General features: G+C 35.2%; 1 protein-coding gene across 2 annotated transcripts in view; it reads right to left on the reverse strand.

Moving 5' to 3' along the window:
- The window catches only part of LOC131061434 (DExH-box ATP-dependent RNA helicase DExH11), a 334,783-nt gene that overhangs the window by 271,744 nt on the left and 42,486 nt on the right, over nt 1-20,553 (reverse strand). Inside the window, exons 5-7 of one of the 2 annotated variants that reach the window (XM_057995124.2) lie at nt 16,292-16,370; nt 12,015-12,226; nt 6,856-6,963 (exon numbers count right to left, since the gene is read on the reverse strand). In XM_057995124.2, the coding sequence (XP_057851107.1) occupies nt 6,856-6,963; nt 12,015-12,226; nt 16,292-16,370 (399 nt within the window). Of the gene's footprint in view, nt 1-6,855; nt 6,964-12,014; nt 12,233-16,291; nt 16,371-20,553 lie in introns of both variants that reach the window. The other variant, XM_057995123.2, reaches the window with a different exon arrangement.

Below are 20,553 nucleotides of genomic sequence, written 5' to 3' on the forward strand. Positions count from 1 at the left end.
CCTTGGATATTTGTAGGTTGGACAGAAACCCAACACTACTTGTGAGGTGGATTCATTCAGAGTTTGTCATTGAGCTTATTTGCAGAATTTTGAGCAGATTTGTGGAAGTTCTAGCTAGGGTTTGGACACAATAATGGAGCCATGTTGCAGGTTGAAGGTTGCATGAATTTATATGATACTTCTAGATTGGGCAATCCCTTGTAGGGCATGTTTGAAAATGATTGCAGAATTGTGTATGTGTTGCATGTACCGTTGGTAAATTTCTGAGTAATTGCAGCATCAAATGCTATTGTAATAAGTGCCAAAATTCACCATTCCAATAGAGATATGATCAGATCAGAACCACCACACGGACAATAGGATATTTCAGGAATGTCAATGGTTGAGTCTGAAACTAAATAAAAATAGCAAATTGTTTATGTAAAACTAAAAGCAAATACTACATCAAAACATTTTACATCTTCCTATTCCCAACTCAAGTGAAAACTAGGGGAGCGGTAGAACTAGAGGGTCTAGTCCTAGGAGTCTGTTGTGGCTCCCCCACCTCGCCAAAACGAGGTTGAGGGTAACACCCCTCACAAGGCTCTGAGGGTGACAGAGAGAGAGGTACAGAGATAGGTCTAGATTGTTAGAAAATAGGATCTAAGGATACTAATCATTATAAACAAGATTATGAAGTAAATGAAATATGAAACATACATGCAAAATGTACACATTACACAAGCTATACATGGGGAAAACCCTTTCGGGTAAAAAACCCCATAAAGCATCATTTAATTAAAACACTTACAAATATAGTCTATAATAAAATAGACATGAACCTGGGGATACTCCTCCAATACTTCCACATGGCCAATAATATCTCATATGCATAGTGATACAACTCACCATAAAGCTCCAAATTCACACACCTCTCAAATGAGAGAGAACCTCCTTAAATATAGGAGGAAGGGTGACTTCACTAGTCACACCTTTTCAATAACCCTCACTCATAAATAATTAATAATCTAATAGTTATTAGATTATAATTATTTCAAATGGGATATGCTTATAAAGCATATAATATATAAGGTTTTATAACCTTATATTAGAACATTATATATAAATGTTATAAGGATGTGATCCCTAATAACATTATGTTCTAACAATCTGACATCAGGAAAAGGTTATCATCTAGATTGCCAGTAAGCTAGAGAATGGTGCCAGAAGCTCGTTGATTACTTAAATTTTGACTATCTAAAAATTTATAAGTTCTTCAAAACCTAAAATTTGCATTACAACTCCTAGGGATCTAAAACCACTCTCAAACATCCTGCCAATATACACTAGAAAAATAACTTAAAAGTATAATGTCTTATTCCTTTCTTATACTTAAATGTTATATTTCATGTATATATTCTGATGAAGAGAATCGGATTGATTTAAAGAAAAAAAAAATTAAATGATTTTTTGACAATTTGGGCCCCTCTTTTTTACACAACAGAATTTTTGCCAAAGACTTGCAGAGTTTTTGGAAAAAGTCGCCAAAACCTTGACAAGTTTTTCCCAAAAACCTTGGGAGTTTTTCGGTAAGATTTTGCTGTAATTACTTGCTGAGCAGAAAAACTCGTGAGTTTTTCAAGACAGTGAATTTTTCATTAATGGTACAGCCTACATGTCACCTCTCAAATCACCTCAAACACACTTCAAATTCCTTGATAGAAATCACTAAAATCTACAACTCATAACACATAAAAAACCTCCATATTCACGCATCAAAACTAAAACTTTGATTTCAAGCACAATGGTGATCATTCTATAAAACTACTCGGCTAGCTAGAGGGGGTTTTGTCCCCAAAAACAACAATTCCAAGAAAGTTTTCATCCTCAAGAAGCTTTGGAAAAACTCAGGTCATTCCAGCGACATAAAAATATCATTCACAAATCTAACCTCACAAATAAGCCCACATCCTCCTTACATAGCCTTCTAGAGGGAAATATTCAATTTTAAAATATATTAATTTCTTCTTTTTTTTACTCTCACAAAGGCTTTTTAAAAGAATTAATATTATTTTTCATGTACAAAGGCCCCCAAGCCTAGGTTTCCAATTTAAACACATCTTAAATACATTTTCAATGACCTATTAGAGTAAGTTGTCATTTTAATGTTTCCAACATTAGACAACTTAAAGATTACTCAATAGCTTACCCAAGTTGTAGAAAATATACAGATGACATAATTATGCAATTTGAATCATAACAAGTGATACTGGAGTCATGGGATGATGTACCAAAGCAATTGGTGTAATATCCCCACAATTGTTTTCCATTTATTTCCAGTTACAATCACAACAAGAACTCGTTAAGGTTAGGAAACGAAGATACAATAATGCTGAAATTGTAACCCTTCCACTTTCTGATCACCAAAAGCCCAATATGGGAAGGTGAGAGCATACGGTGTTGAGGGGATCGTTAGCTTCAAATAACTGGAAATAATACAATACTTGGATATGTTGAATATTAAAAATCACTTGGCGATAAACCAACCAAGGATGATGCAAGAAACTAAAGAACAATCACCCTACCACTTATGCAGCGGGAGTACTAGAAATGAAATAGCAATCAACTCCACCGCTTATTCAGCAAGAGGACTGAAAATGAGATTACAATCAACTCAACCGCTTATTCAGCGGGAGGACAGAATTACAATAGATAAGAAGGCGGCAAGCCAGCCTCTTCCACTTATGCAATGGGCCAAAGAACAACAATCCAAGTATAAAGTTGTTAGTACTACTAATCAGCTTTAAAATGCAAACATGGATTACCAAATTATTATAATCATTGTCCAAACTAGGTGGCAAGGCCAGCCTCTTCCACTTATGCAGTGGGACTAGGAGAGTTCAAATAAATTGTTGTTAGTACTACTAACAAGCATTACAATATGATTCGTCATGGATATTCAAATGCCAAAACCCAAACTAACAGCTGCAACTTATTACCAAGACTCTTCACACCACACCCATAGACTCACACACCTGAAAACCAGCTTCAACCCCAAAAAACTAAATCTGATATGAATGAACAGCAAGCTGGAAATACAGACCAGCAACATTAAAATCCTCACAAACACTTCTAAATCACTCCCCACACACTCAAATTATCTCTAAACACACTCCAAAGAACCCACACACTCTAAAACCAACTCCACACAAGGAAACACTCCAAACTAACAATTTTTTAGATTTTGATATGCAACCATGTGCTGGAAACACACAGACCGCAGCCTAGAAACTCACAAAAATGCTTGTAACTCTATTCACACTCAATGAAATGACCCCCAAACGAATGCAAATGAGAGATACAAGACAGGCGATGAGATTAGAACCAATAAACTGCACCCAAAACTCCCAAATGAATTTATGCACGCATTCCCAAGCAGCCCATCATAGTACGGCTAGGAAAGAAGTACGATTTGCATTTAAAAATTAAATACTCAACATTAAGCTCTACAAACTTACAAACTTGATCGCCTGTGGCATAGGAAGAGAACGAGCCACTACCCAGAATGATCTGACACACGAACTGAGAGTTATGAACTAAAACGTGCTACAGCCACACCAAAAACCAACGACACTGAAATCCACACCACACTGAAAATCTGAAAATGCACACTAAAATCGAACCACATTCAGAAGATCCAATCACAGCTAGGAGTGTGATCTCATACTCGAAGTCTGTCAAGAGCCCTAGGAGGTATTCACTCTCGAAGATTGTCTAGAGTCAATCTGACAGCATAACAATGTAAATTGTCTGAGATCCCAAAATGAGAGCCCAAGTCACTTATTTATAACTTTTTGCCAACCAAATTCAAATTCAAATGCACTCCAAATACACCCAAACCAAATGCCATTCCATTTCATCCACATTTAGCATTGCATTGCATTTCATTTCCTTGCACAAATTCGTCCAATTCACATTCATCCAAAATTGCCCTTTTTAATAAATTTAAGTGTCATAAAATAAAGTGTAAAGTGGGCGCCCAACTATGACTTCGAAATAAAAAATTTTACTAAGGCAATATAATTAGAAAATCGCCCCATTTGCCTTGAATTATAATTCAATTATTAAAACCATGACAAGCCCCTTGAAGTCATATGCAAATTTCACCCAAATAGACTTAGGATAAAATTAATATTTTCTCCCTTCCTAAGTCGTCCATCCATAAAATAATCAAATATTAATACCTGGTGCCTAAGGTATTAATATATTAAAAATACCTTCTCAAATATTGATTATTGCCAAATTGAGCCGGAGACTGAAGTGCTGGAAATCACCAAAACTAAACTGAGTTGGAGCTCTGAACTAAACTACTAAAAATAGTCATCCGAGTGAATACAGGATCCTGCCAAAATAATACCGCCAGAAATAGCCACTAAACTGAGCTGCAGAATCCTTGCCAAGAATAGCACCAAAAAATACTGGAAGACCAACTACTCAAACTGACTTGCTGGAAATAGCCATCTGAACAAGCCTGCTGACATCCTACTAAAAATAGAACTGCTAAAAATAGTACTTACTAAAAATAGTCGGTGTTTCCAAAGTAATTTTAACCACAGTCTGAGAAGTCGTCGCACTTACTAAAAATAGTAAGTCTGGAAAAAGTCACCCGATGCAAATGCATGTCAAACCATCCTGAACCTCTCTGAAAACCCAGAAGGAATCCAGAATCCAAACTGTCAAACTCCCACATATACCCCCTGAAAACACCAAAGAATCCTCCTAGAAAATAGGAAACCCTAATTTCTACTCCCGACTAGCCTACGGGCCTCCGAACTAGGCTAACGACCAACCGAACTAATCACTGCGGAGAAGGGGACATTACAATTGGTTGACTTACTAAAACTGGCTTGCTCCTCCAAGAAGTTTGCAGAGCACCCAAAAGGTTAGGTATTGATTCCAAAACCATCAAAAGGCTCCATATTGAACTCGTTGTCAACCAACAACCCTGCAAGACACAACCTTAGCACAACATTTTTTTTCAAGTTCTCGCCAACTCGCCAAGTAGCTTATGAGAAAACTCAAACTGAGTAAATGCCCACAAACCATTTATTCTTAAAATGGGGACATTACATGTTTTTCATTCTCCAATAATCTACATTGATTGTAAACAATCACAAAACCCTCTATATTTAGGTAAACCAGTTATACAAACATATATATATGCACATGTTCCAATGATATTTTATAATCTCAAAAGCTCATTGGAGATTGTGATTTAAAAGACCTATTGTTTCTTTGGTGGTATTCTGAAACATAATTTGCCAGGCAAACTTCATGTGTAAAACCCAACAACATAAAGAAAAAGGGATACATCAATTCATTTTTTACATAAGTCTGCCACAGCTCCATCTTATGTTCCTGACATAGAATATGATTGTATTCTTTTTTTGTTGACTTGGGAATAGGTTAAAATTCTTAAGTTTCTGAAAAAACAAGAAAATAGTGTAGTGTAGAGTGTTAAAATTAAACTCAGAAATCTGACACTTAAAAAACTCACAAGAACAAGGAAGACAAAAAAATTCCTGGGAAAACCCTCCACCTGAGGGTGACAAACCCAGCCACACAAAAATTAACTTTATTAAAGGCACAAATCTGATACAATGCTCGAGCTTAACAAGCAATTAACTGAACAAGATTGTTAACACTTTAACAATCAACAGCATAAGCCAATATCATCTCAGAAGAGTGAAGACTTCTACCATATATCCAGTACATAGACTTTCATACATCAATAATATATGAGGAGGCAGCGATGATGCAGAAGCACAGAGGAAGATAAAAGATTGCTGAAGGAGATATGATCAGATCAGAACCACCACACGGATAAACACATATATAATATATTCTCTTCTCAGAACTTCACGCCAGCGCTAACACCAAAAAATAATCCGCAACATATCTAAATAACATATACAAGCCTCCGAGAATGTCTAAGGGTGATGGAAGTTGAAGAGCCCATGCTGCAAGCTTAGTGGTGGTTACAATACAAGCTGCTTCATAGACGGTTACCAAAAAGAGCCGCACAGCTGAAGACACCACCATACCTCTTGATGGAAGAAATACGATAAAGGCAGGAGACGTAGCCACCAAGTACGTGACTCCCATGGAGCCGTAATTAAACCCAATGGTCGGTGACAGTTAACAAATGATCCGTTACACTTCCAGCTTGGAGGAAACCAAAGACTCGAAAGCAAAGTACAATATAATCGAACAGAATAAACGAACAGATAAAAGGTAAGACATGATATCAACAAGACGGTCATACAAACATCGCAAAAAATAAAAAATCTCCTGCAGCTACAAACATTAACATAGAGGAAGGCCAAATGAACAATTTGCAAGAATGAACTCTGAAAACCATTATATAACCAAGATCTCAAATATGCATGCTATCAATCTATGTATGGAAAATAAGTGATATACCCAGAGGCATCTGAGTTTAAGAAAAGAATAGTAATAACAAAAACAATATCAAGATGTCATTAAATTTCATAATCAATGAGAACATAGAATTGCAAGGAATGAGTTTCGATGAAGAATCTAAGCAGAAATAATGTAACGCAGAAAAAACTGTAAATAAGGTAGACAAAAAATCCTGAACAATAACAAAATTTAAAGAAATAAAATTTAAAATAGATTTTGCAAAAGTTCTACTAGACAACATCAAAAGATTTTCACAAGATAAATAAGGAATGGTGTCCATAACATGGTAAAGTATCTCTTTCTCAAACTTATTGAGCTCAAAAGGGAAATCAAAAGCCTGAAAGATTTTAGAGTCAAAAAATAACAAACCATATCCACAACGTGGCAAAATACCTCTTTCTGAAACTTATCCAGCTCAAAAGGAAAATTAAGGGCCATATCAGGCACAAGTTCTGAAAAACGGCCTGCAATGTCGCCATCACCTCCCATGACAGCCCACACCTGCACACTTGTTCTAATTAGCTTGCAGTAACTGCAATAAACAATATACAAACCAGAGGCCATTATGCTATAATTGAATTATGAATACAGAGAAATGTCTCCCCACAACACAAAAATTATCTTACACAAACAATCAGCTCCATGACTGAATAGAATACTCTCTTACATCTCATACAGAAAATCAATGCAATGTGGAATTTATGGCATTATTAAACAAAATCCTGGAGACACATATAGACACAGGATTTCGAGCAAAAAGGTAAAAGAGTTAGATGTTAGAAAATTCTTATCAGGAAAAACGAAAACAATATTTAAAATGGTAAACCTGTAATAACCATTTTAACTTGATCACAAAAATAACATTTGATTCTATATATTTCAGTTTTAGAGAGTGGATTCACATGCTTTCATGCTTTCAGGAAGGAGAGGAATCAGGAGAGAGGATGACGAGGAGGCAGGAAACAGAGAGGCTGGGAGGGGGGATGTTAGGGGGTATAAGCAAGAAATTTTCTTTGATCATAAGCAAAAATATATTGAAAAAAGAATATTACAGAAACCTGAAGTTCAAAACAGCTAACCAAAATCTCTGGGTGAGAAATAAAAGGACCTTTAAGGGCTGATATAAGCCAAAGAGAAAGCGATATAAGAGAAGAAAACATTACAGCTCTGTAGAACATAGATTTACAAACATAATACTTATAAGCATTGATCAAGATATTTGAGCTTGTTAAACACAGCAAGCAATGGTGTTGCTTCATGGCATATCCTGACTTCATCATCAGTTTTGGGATCTCTTCTAGAATGTGTACATACAGTGAAGCCCAATATCCCCTCTGTTAATGTTGTACAACTTTCAACAATGTCGTCCATATTGCTCTTCTCCAGAATTTTCTAAAAACAACAAAACCAAGGAAATGAATCCACAAAAGAGGAAGAGCCATGCTTCCTGTCACTGCTAAGTTGTACCTTTTCCTTTCATACTTTAATAGTAATCTGCTAAACTATTCTTGAGGGTTACATGACTTGATGATAAGATAATAGATAGACACCTTATGAGACATTTGACCTTTCAGATTTTGAAGAAAAAATTTCAAAAACAAATCATTTAGTTTACAATTCTAATAAAGTGTCTTGTCTACTTTGCATCATGCTTGTCATCTAACGTACTCCAACTAAGTTTGGGACTGTTATCATTTCCACAAATTCCTACATTCATAACACATTTGAACCAGTATAAGTGTGTTTTTTGGTCATAAAACAATCAGCCCCATTGGATATTATAGCCCCAGCATGATTTGATATTTATGATGTCACTTTGATTCTTTAAGTTTCTCTCTCTAATCATCAGAAAAGTGCCATTGACCTTCTTGTGGTGTCTCATGCTGTGACTATATTCTAGCTATGATTATTGCTTCTAAAACAACTGTGCTTCCCTTGCGCAATCCTAAAAATTCTCTTAACTGCACCAAGGTATTACTATTCATCAAGTAAGAGACCATATGAAACCTCCGAGTTTAGAAGAAATTGCAAAATTGCCAGTGAATGCTATTCTCTTCTCAGCTGCTGCAATCAAGGATTTTTTTTTCTTCACAAATGTTGATGATGATATAGATAATAGCTTTTGAATATTCTCGCCTCTAGCTGCCCCATTACCTTGTTCAACAAGGTAATCATTATAGCAGTGGCACACATATAACATTTGAAAATTCGCAAACCCTAGCCTTGAATATTGAATGATGAATTTGAAACCCTGCTTCCAATGCTTCACGTTTCACTTGCTTAGAGCACTTCAATTTGGTACGACTCAATAAACTTCATGCTGATTGTAAAGATCCATGCCAATTTTATACCAATTTTTTCTCTTTTTCCTCAATGTTCACTAAGCATGCACTTAATCAAACAGATTATGTACATGCTCCTGTGTAGTTTCTGATTTGCAAGTTTATGTGATGCTTGGTTTGATGGATTTATCACATAACATTCACAACTATACTTTGGCATTCATAAATAAGATATAAGAAATAACTGCACTATTTGGAATAGATGATAACAACAATATTTTCATGCAATCTTAAATGAGCAGGTTACAGAGATAAATGGATATACAACTCTGACCTCAAAGTTCAGCAATGTTGTCCTCTGGAAGGAGCTGGATACAACATTTATATCAACATTTTTTTGTCATTGAATGAACAGTGAACTTTACAAGGTCTGCACCTGAAGTATTAGAGCTTAAATCCTCACGCCAAGGGTCAATAATGGCTGCAAAAAATTTCATGCCATCTTACCATAGTCTCACGTCACCGCATGCATCAAATGCCCAGCCCTTAGGTGATTGGCAGCTAGAAATGGATGCTAAAATTGCCTACAAGGATGAGCTGCCATGTCCAAACCAGCAACGCAAACTCAATTTCCTAGAACCAACAATCCCTATTGCCCAACTCACTGGCTTTAGAAATCACCCTTTATTAATGACTATTTTAAGTATAATACTAATCAATATAATTAATATGGTTAATGTGACATAAGAGGGGAATGTTAAATAATATTAATATAATAAAACATAATGGTGTAAATATAATTTAATGTTTATAATGTGACATAAAACAAACTACAACAAAGCATGATTTTTTGAGGAAAAATCTATCAAACCCTAAAAACTTCGCAAATCACAGAATCCCACGCGAACTTCGTGAATTACAGATGATTTTTGTGGAAAAAATGTAAAAACCAACAAACAATTTTCGAGGAAAAAATTCGTGAAAACCTATAAACAATTTTTGAGGAAAAAAAAATGAAAACCCACAAACAATTTTTCACAAAAAAATCATGAAAACACTCAAACAATTTTTTAGGTATAAATCGTGAAAACCTAGCAGACAGGAAATTTGCTTATCACAAAGCATAGAAGGTTAACTCCTTCTATTCAAAGCCTGCTCCTATTCCTAAGACCCTCCCAGTTTAGATTGCACAAATGCTAACAATTTCCTGTAATCTTTCTTAATATGGCCAAACTGGTGACAATAGTTACACTGTACACTTTTCTTCTTCTAAGGTTGTTTAGATTCACCTTATCCCTTTTGCTGGAAGGACTGAGCTTTACCCTTGTTCTTATCCAAAGATTTAGCTGTGAAGACCTGTTTAGTGGACGAACTAGCGTTGCTTCCAAACTATTGCTTCCATCGATCTTGTTGTAGAAGCTTGTTGTAGAGATCAAGAAACTTCAGATCAACAATAGCATAAGAGATATTGATCGTATCAATGGAATGCTCGTAGGATCTGGGCAGGCTCTTCAACATGATCACTACCATATCATTTCCTCCATGGTTCGGTCAATAGCTTCTAACTGGTCACGGATGTCCTTGATCTTCATAAGATGTGTCTAGATAGACGTCTTTTCATCCATCATGATAGAAAAAAGCATATTCCTCAAAAAGCAAGCTCGGCTCTTGTCGGATGTTTCATGAAGAGCCTTCAAGAAATTTCAGATCTCTTTAGTTGTTTTCCACGAAGGCACTTGAGGAAGTTGATCATCTATGACGGACAACTTGATGAGCATGACAGCCTCTCGATTGCGCTCATCAAATTCATCCTGGTCTGAATCTGATGTTGCAGGACGAGTAGCCTTGCCCAAAACAATCTAATCAAGGCAACGATACTCAAAAACGGTCAGCATGTGCTGTTTCCAGGTGTTGTAGTTGCAGTCGTTGAACTTTTAACTGTGCTCCAACATGATGTTGGTCAAGGATGCCATCACGAAAACCAAGGTTGAATCAATTCAACCTGGTGAAGGCACAGAAAATGGGACAAAAGAATCTAATTAAAAAATCAGAACTGAAACAGCTGCACAAAGAATCTAAAACACTGAAATGGATTTCGAGGCACGAATCCCAATGCATGAATTTCGAGGTTTGCTAAAAACCCAGAAATTAAAATTTCCTGCAAATCTGAACCCTGAAAATTTTCTGAAAAAAATCAGAAAAAATAATAACCTGAAGAAAAAAAACTTGCACAGATCCCAAGGTATAGTTCTGCAGAAAAATAACTTAGATTTTTTTTACTAAAAAAATTGTAAAAAAATAGGCTACTGAAGCCCCAGGTCATGGCAGGGTTAAAAACCCTAGTTCGGATTTACAGCAGAAACAAATCACAGTAGCCAAAAGCACAAAGATCTGTGCCCGAGACACTGCAAGAACTGCATCCAGAAAATACCGAGGATACGGCGTCCAATATTCACAAACATGCAGATGAAAATTCGCTGCAAGTATTATTGTCTCAATCATTGCAATTATCTTTTGTTGGTAACTGAATGTTTAGTTTAGTTTCAAGTGTTGCTGGGTGGACATTGCATTTTGAGCTCTACAAACACCACAGAGTCTGCAAAACAGAAAAACACTCAAGGAGGTAAATATTAACGGTTTGACAAAAAGTCTTTATGGTAACAGTGGGAAGTTGGAAAAAAATTGGGTTAGAAATTGGCTCGGGTCTTTAGAGATTAACATACAACATAAAGCACTAGATCCTGCTTTTAAAGAGGCACAACCACAGATATATTCTGTCATTGTCAACCTATCCTCTTCCAATATTCCTCTGTTAAATTGTTATTTCTGATTTCTTTTGTAAAGTAGGAGATTTCATTTATATAACAAATTGTTAAGAAAATTTAGTATGTTACTTATCCAATCATAAATACAGCTATTTGCCAGAGTCTTAATACTTATGAATACATGAAACAATAATTTGTAAATCCATTGGGTGATTGTCATTATTTGTGCAGAATATAGCAGAAGTTCTAGTTTGTGTGCATCAAACAAAAAAATTCATTCAACATGTCATCAATTATATAGATAAACATTCAGATGGAGTTTCTCGAGCAAAAGAGATCATCGTCTGTGTTTGTAATCAACCAAGAATAAATAATTCTAATTTCAACGCTGGTTACAAATTATACATTTCATAAATAAGATAACAACAGCATACACAGAACAATAAAGTGCCAAAAATACAAATTCTCCAAATCACGGATTTTTCAACCATATATGCCTTGATACCTCTTTCTTTTGTTCAGCTTTTCCGTAACTTTCTTCTTTCTTTATATCTTGTTGGGTGCTAGAAAGAATTTCATCCAAAACTGTAGTTTCATCTAAAGCTATATCATGCACTTCATCATCCATATTGTCAGGTTCTCTGCCCTCTGGATTGATATCCATACTGTCAGGTTCTCTGCCCTCTGGATTGATATCTTCTGCTCCCAGAGAATTTTCTGCATCTGTACATCAGTGAATATTCTTGATACAAAGTAACAAAAAATCATTTATTTTAAATCTAAAAAAAAAAAAAAGTGTAGAACAGAATGAATTTCATTTTCCAAGGATGTATTACTAGTAATACAGCCATGTTAATCTGAGAAGAGAAAAATTTAGAAATAGAAAGATTAAATTAATTGGAAATCCATAAACCCAAAAGCAGGACATCAAACATTGAAAGGATCTATATAAGGATAATACTTGAAGGGCCAGATTCCTAACATAACAGCCCGTTATTAGAGTTGCAAACTAAAGTTTGTGACACAAGTTTAACAAAAGTGAAAGAGTTTTAGAAGAGAGTTGAAATGGCTCGACTGGTTGTGATGAGTGATGCAAAAATGAAAGGTGTATCCATAGAATTTATTCCAATGCATTCCACTATGTCATCTATGGTTATAAAAGATATAAGCAGAAAGGGTTCTTCTTGCAATAAAGGGTAAAGGATGGCCACTGCTGTTAGAAACACAACGGCAAGGTTGTTGAATATACATGCACAAGAGGAAGCCAATGATTCAATAATCGCATTCTTTCATGCCCATGACATCATGTTTCATGTGTCACACTCTCCATATTCCAAAGACTTTCTCAAGAAATCAAAAAAAAATAAGTCCACTCATGTCCCCTGGAGAACATAAATTCCATACCTCCCTCCTTGACAAACACTATTTCAAAGTGAACATATTAGAGGACATGAAAAAAACATGAACTAAAACTAATCACTCCTTGTCATGGATAGGTACACTAATATTCGACATTAGCCACGTTAATATTATTGTTACGTGTCCAACTGGCACCCACTTTCTTAGAGTTATTGTTTTCGTTTAGAAGCCCAAGCACAAAAATTACTAGTTTCAAATCTTGAAAGCAACCATCGAGGGTATTCTATTTTTGTGCAAGTGGTGCCTAATTTAGTTTGTGTTTGTAAGCTAGCTGGTTTGATGGTTGAAAGCACTTACAAACATTTTTTGGACCCATGTGTCCATTCTTCAAAAGACATCAAGAAAATAAATTGACTGAAGATAGTGGTAGCTAAAGCCAGAGATGTATAAATGGTTAAATGTAACACCCCACATCATTTGCAATTTTGCAATATTCAAATCTTTTTAAAGTAGAAAAATCTTCAAGCCAACTGAATCTAGATAAACAAGCCATTTTAATTTGTTAAAGAAGATGTTGGAGGTATTGGAGGATCTACAATACATGGTGGTTTGTGGAGAGTAGAAAAAGTGGCTTGAATTAAAGTCAAAAAGAAGGGGAAAAAGATGAAACAAAAAATACTTGATGACGCTTGGTGGACCGCTTCTAGGTAAGAAATTAAATGTATTTTCCATGTTGCTTTCAATTTTAAACATTAATTTATAATTTTGTCATCGACTCATTTCAATTTGACAAATTTAAAAAACTTACTATTCATTCTAAATTTCTAAATGTAGCTTGCATATATATTAGCTCTATTATATCATCTATCATGGGGTTGATTAGGTATGCTAATATAAAGTCTCCTAGACTTAAAGGAATTTATGACACATTTGATGGCATGCTTGATCAAATGAGGCAAGCAGTTCATACTAAGGAAACTAAATTGCAATTCTATGATGAGTATATCAATCCTATTCTTACAAAGAGGTGGAACAAAATTAGCTCCCCACTTCATATGGCTGCCTATGCTGCTGTTAAACCCAAGTAGTATGCACCTAGAACAGGCTTGGATGCTCCTTCTGATGATGATCAAGTAAACAAGGCATTTATGAAAACCCCATTTGGAATATGTATAATAATAAGGATGTCAACAAATTGATTTTATCAACCTTTGAGCTCGTACATTAAACAATCCAAAGGCTAGAATAGACAGGATCATTTTTGCTCAAAAAGATCCTATTGCATGGTGGACATGACATGGGAAGGATACACTCGAGATGAACCAGCTTGCTGTTCACCTACAGTCAAAGATTGTTATTTAATATTTTCTCTACTGAACAAAGGAACGAGTCTGAATATAGCTCCATCTACTTGATCAATAGGAATAAGCTTATCTCTAAACAAGCAAAGAAGCTAGTTCCAATTCATACTACCTTGTGACTCCAAATCATTTAACTCCAATTGCGCATTGGGATATTGATGCTGAAGATGCTAGAAAGACTGACGATGAGGACGTGCAGCCAAGATTGTTTGGGATTCCATCAGATGAGTCATGACTTATGCATACTAACATAATGTCAGACGACTCTTTTGATATTGATATCACAAATGGAGCATAATTGTCCATTTTGATTTTAATTCTGATATTCTCTGTTCAACAATGAAACATTGAAATCAAAATATTTTATATTTGTTTTTTTTTTTTGCTGCTATACTTGAATCAATGAACATACTTTCTGCTATTTCCTTTGATATATTGTATGAATATTTGAATCAATGAATTATAAATGTCGAGACTCTAAACTTAACTTTTGATGCTGTGTACTTATAAAATCAGGGCATACATATATACACTATCCCGTAGTGTCCAGCAAAAATGCCCTCCCAACCCCACCCACCAGACTGCCATCCTAGAAACATAAACCACTGTCCCTGTCCTTAAAATCCCATGTAACATAGAATATTCAGATTTTTCTTACAGATTTGGTTTGTTTCTTGTTGAGCTGTTGCCTTCATATTGTGAAGAAATGACTTGGTGGCTGATGATGAGCATCCAAAGAAGGCCATTAACTGCTCCTTTGAAGGAGGATTCAATAGCACAGCCAGATGGTTTCTTAGGCTGAGGAAGTGAGGGGAGCGGAGAAGAGAGTTACATATCCACAATGGAGATGGTGAGATCATAGTTCAAGTATAATGATAGCAACTTGAAAAACACTCGATCTTGCTGCATTTGTTTCAGCAAGTATTAGGTGTGAAGGAGAGTAAACGAATCCAAAGAGGTTCAAGAATGTTCTAAGGTGATTCAAATCAATAAACATCACTCTAACCCATTAAATAAAATCCAAGAAGCAACAACAAGAGAGTGCAGCTATAATAAAAAACAATTATTTGCCCATTTCTTGACATCAAATACTAATTTCTTAAGATATGCTTCTCTGCAAGGTTACAAAATAACTAGCCTTTTGTCAAATTTAACAAAAGCAGATTTTTATTCAGCAAGCAGGGACACGCGAAAAGAATACATATAATCAATGGGGGTTCAAGTATGTTTGCATTTTCATGGCTTCAGAAATCTTATTCTACACTAGAACTAAATAAAAATTAATTAGTGCATGATCCTCACTTGAAGAGCTAAATGTGCACTCAGTAGATTGTATAACTATTCCTGTGCTAAAATAAAGACTTCGACAACAATTGTAAAGATAAATTGTAAGCCAAGAGGTTGTACAGTGATTATATAAGAACTCAAAAACTATTACTTCAAAACCACTAGGAAGACACGATTCTCCTGTTTTAGAGAGTTAATTGTTAATCGAAGTATGCTTACTATACATATATGAGAAACAAGGATACTAGGGTTGGGGGAAAAATCAGTGTGTTCCACACTACACAGATCATTGAAAATCAACTCCCACCTTCCAAAATGCTGACATGTTCCTTACCCAATTGCAGTGTGTATTTAATTTCATTTTGACATCATTGATAACAAGAAATATATGATCTTTTATCAAGAAAGTTGATAACCAAACAATTTTACAAAATGGATGACATCATTTACCTTCAAGCAATTCCAAGAAAGACAATCAACAATGACAGACCAACACTCTAAGCACAAAACTTTTGATCATTCAGGGCAAAAAATGCTAAACGCTTCCCAACCAACATAACACAAATCACCTAGAACTCGCAGATCTGACTAATCTTAACAGTACCACAAATCCACTCAGAAACCAATGGAAGCAAGCACACCCTCTGAGTCAGTTAAAAAATCTTCATCAGGTTTCCTTCAAAAGTGAAACAATTTCTCCAAAAAATTACAGAAGTACAAATAAACATTTGCATTGCCCTGCAATATTCCAACTGGGAAACCACTTTCCACTTACCTTCATCACTCTCTTCCACTGGAACATTTTCTTCCCAAGCTTTCTTGAATAAGTCATCAAATTGCACAGATAATCCATCCTAGAAATGTTTTTGAAAAGAAGCAGCTAGTAAGAAAACATGAAAGAAATCCAATTGAAAGTCGACAAAAGCTAACAAGAATATACACAAGAACTACCATAAAAGTAGCGTCACACTCAATCAGCCATTCACTTATTTCATGAAAGCATCACAAACTCAACTCAAGCAAAAATAAAATATTTGCTTCAAAATAAAAAATAAACAAAAGAATGGTTTTTGATTGATTTAAAATCTATGCAGACAAATAACATCTATTATACCTCTCTGAGTAATCTGATTAAATAATTTAAGGTTTTTATGATCATCTTTCCAAAGCTTTTTATTTTGTCATAGAGAAGAAAGAAAGAAACCATATTGATTTACACACATGATAAAGGCAATTCAATGGAACTTGTTTTTGTATTCAATCTTATTAAGGCCAAGACACCTTAAAAGTGGTAAGTGCTCATTATGTATCATTTTTCTTGAGCAACGTGCAATTTGCATGTCCCGTGACATCTTATGCATCATCCTCCTTCAGTCTTGCAAATTAGATTGTGTTAGCTAGTTTTCTTTCTCCCAGTAAATCAGCGATATCAGTTTTGGGTGAAAATCTTCATTGTAGTATCTTAAGCTCTTTCATTGGTATTCAATGATAATTCATAGATACAATTAATTTTAGTTGCCTCACAACTTGATAGTTCGTAGTAACAAAAGGTTTCCTCTGGCTTCTAATGGTGCATAAGTAACATCAAATATTGATAATCAAAGGACTCTCCTCAATGAATCAAAGATTATTGACTGGATATGCATTATCACTCAAAGGACCACTGAAAGTTTAAATTTAAGTAATATCTCCTCTGTCCCCTAATTTTCTGATGTTGTTCCTTGGCCACTACAACAAATTGACCTAGATCTATTTTTTGAATAAAAAATCAGAAACTTTTGAAACATTTTAGAAGTTTCTCTCCATGTTTGAAAATGATGGACAATCCCATATTTGCACACTGAGGACCGATAATAGTGGTGAATTCACATCAACGGTGTTTGATGACTATCTAAAGAAACATGGGATCAGGCATTCTCTCAAAGTTTCTCGTACTCCTTGACAAAACAGAGTAGTTGAAAGGATGAACAAAATTGTGAAAAATATGGTTCAAGCAATTTTGTATTTCAAAGAAGTAAAGCTACGCTTATGGGCATAAGTAGCTCAAAGCCTCAAACAATAGTCTATCGCTGCAGTAGGTCATCTTCAGCAGCTCTTTAAAATGATGGATCCGTATGAAATTTGGTGCTATCTTCCATTGATGCGACATCTTTGCGTTATGAAACTCATGAAAGAAATCCCTTTTAAAAGTCATGTGTTGTGTGGCACCTGTTGATGTGTTTTTTATCACATCATGCAACACAGAATAAAATACTAAGTATTCCATCCTCTCTTGAACAAAGACCTCTCGGATGCTAAACAATGTGGTCAAACGAGACGACTCCAAGATTCCGATAGTCAGATCTTGACCTTATACATGGATAGACTCAGTGATGGTGATGTGATTTGCTGGAATCTGTAATGTCCCCATTTGGAATTCCCCTAAATCTTGCCTTAGATTACTATTCTCAATTGATAAGGGAGGGTTAGAGAGAGGGTTCCTATATCTTCTTAAAGGGAAAACAGTTTGCCAGTCCCTTTATTGTTTTCTGTTCTGCTAAAATATTCTCCTTTTTGATTCTTTTTTCATTTAGATCAGAGTGTAGATCGAACTTCTGTATATATCTGCATGTTAATCTATTTGTATGTGTTTTCTATCTGCATATTAATCTATTTGTATGTGTTTTCTATCTGCATAAGGAATTCACTGGTAATCATACCCAGATGCTGTTATAAGCAATCAGTCAATTTCGGTGTGGCTTTCTGAAGGTATCTTTAAGTTTGATCCGCCTGCGATGTTGATGTAATTCTGAGTGCAATATATTTCTTTCCAACTGATTCATGTATTATGGATTAAGTATGAATGTCATACATATTGCAGTCTATATTAATATTACTACTGAATTCTGCATAAGAACATTATCAGGCTTCATATATTAAGCATATATATTAAGCACATCCCCAACCAAGAACAAAGATGTTACTGCCCGTAACTTAATAACAGTTCTGATTTGATCTGATCGATGTTGATCTCCTTGGATGCTTGGATTCCTTTCCTTTATATCTCTCAATGTGAGGGAGGGGTCACACCTCTTCACCATGTATGCCCTTTGGCAAGAGGTACACCCTTTCACCATCAGTACCCTTTGAAAGAGTGCAGCTCTTAATTATTTCTGCCTTTTTGAAAGGGACACAACCTTTCACAATCAGATCTGCACTTTTATTTAAATTAGGTCTGCACCTCTGATTCCCAAATTATCCCCCTCAAATGAGGTTCTCTTCTCCCTTTTATATCACCTGTTTGAGGGAGTCACAACTTTTCATTTCATGTCTTTGACCATTCATTAACTTAATTAAAATTTAATTATATACTTTTATATTTTTATTTTTATTTTACTATTATCATTTACCATTAAATTGTATTTCAAAGTGGGGACATTACAGAATCACAAGGGCACTTTCGTTGAACTTGAATGTCTGAATGCCGCTAGAACGTGGAATCTTACTTGATTTGAAAAAAAGGAAAAAAACGAGATAAAGAGTCTAGAGAGATCTAATCTATTCCTAAGATCAATGATAGTAAGGGATGATGTTTGGACAGACATATTCCTTAAACTGAGCTTTCCTTCGCCATGCTAGGAACAACTCTGCAAAACTAGTGCAATCTTCTAAGGATGAGAAAGGTTTTCATATCATGAATACTCATTCAAATACCCATACATGGCACAAACTTGAATAAGCATCCCTAATTGAACTAAGAACAAGTGTAAGGTTCAGGGTGACTTTGCATTGTAGCCTACAATCAAAAAACTACAAAAAGTATGAACCAAGGAATCATCAACATCCATACATTTCTCCTTTGCAATCAATGAATGTTATCTAGACCATGAGAAGTAAGCAAGAAACCATGCAACAAGTAGAAATAACATCATGATCCACCATAACTTCAATGAAATCAAGTATTTATTTAAACAAATCCTTGCCACAACTTTGAGTTTTCCTCCTACTCTACTTCTACTCTCTGGCTACTAACTATTCTCTATTAACCTTTACAAATGAGAAAATTGAGCCTTACATTTGATTATGCATGTATTTGATGGAAATCTTGGTCCATACCATTAGGAAATAATTGATTATTATTCCCTCTGCATGGTTAGTCTGAGCACAATTTTGTGATAAGTTCGGTTGTTAGAGTTGAATGAGTGGGTGTAAGAGTCCAGCATTTGTATTTAACATGTTGAAAATTCAAAATTCCTAGATGATTGCACTAGTTTTTACCTAGTTGTGCTAATTAGCTGGCAAAGTAATTTCAGGTTATTTTAAGATTTGCATCTATGTGTTCAAATATGTTGTCTTAGTTAGGTTAGCTAGCTGTTTTTATTTACTCTTTATCCTTATTCCCCCTTTTTCCCTTTTTTATTAAAAAGAAACCCGCAAGTCAAGCTGAAGTAGCATCAATTAAAAGCAAATTAGATGAAATGGGACTGTAAGAATTTAGGGAACCTGTGCGAAACCGATTCCGTCTAACGGTAAGTCCCCTTTGTGTTTCCAGCAAAACACATCAACTGCTAAGTTATCCTACAGTCAAGACTTGACAACCGAAACCTTGAGGTCATCCCCCATTGATCAATTAAAAACAGCATTAGGGATTTCGTTATCTCAAGAGAGGATAGGATACTTAGCATTCTATTTTGCGTTGCCCGAATGAAGTCGTAGTTCTGCGATTTTAGCTACGTCAACAAAACCCTAATGAGTACACGAATGGTATAATCTTTCTATTTTGTTGTTTTGCACATTTTTAGGTTTTTCATTGGTGTATGGTAGATTTCATACTAGAACTACGGTTTTATGTGGTTGGATCTTTGTTTGGTTTTATAATAATTTAGTCTTCCAATTTCACTATATACAGCCTCCATTCCCTCTTTCATTCCCTTCATTTTTTGGAAGATGAACTCTTATTTGAGGAATTGCCTTTTTGTTGAGCATAGCAAGTATCCTCTCCAATGGTTTCTATTTTTCTAACAAGTGCCTTTTCCCTGTCAACCATCTTTTAAATCA

The sequence above is a fragment of the Cryptomeria japonica genome, chromosome 8 (genome assembly GCF_030272615.1).
Source record: "Cryptomeria japonica chromosome 8, Sugi_1.0, whole genome shotgun sequence".
In the NCBI taxonomy this organism is placed as follows: domain Eukaryota; kingdom Viridiplantae; phylum Streptophyta; class Pinopsida; order Cupressales; family Cupressaceae; genus Cryptomeria; species Cryptomeria japonica.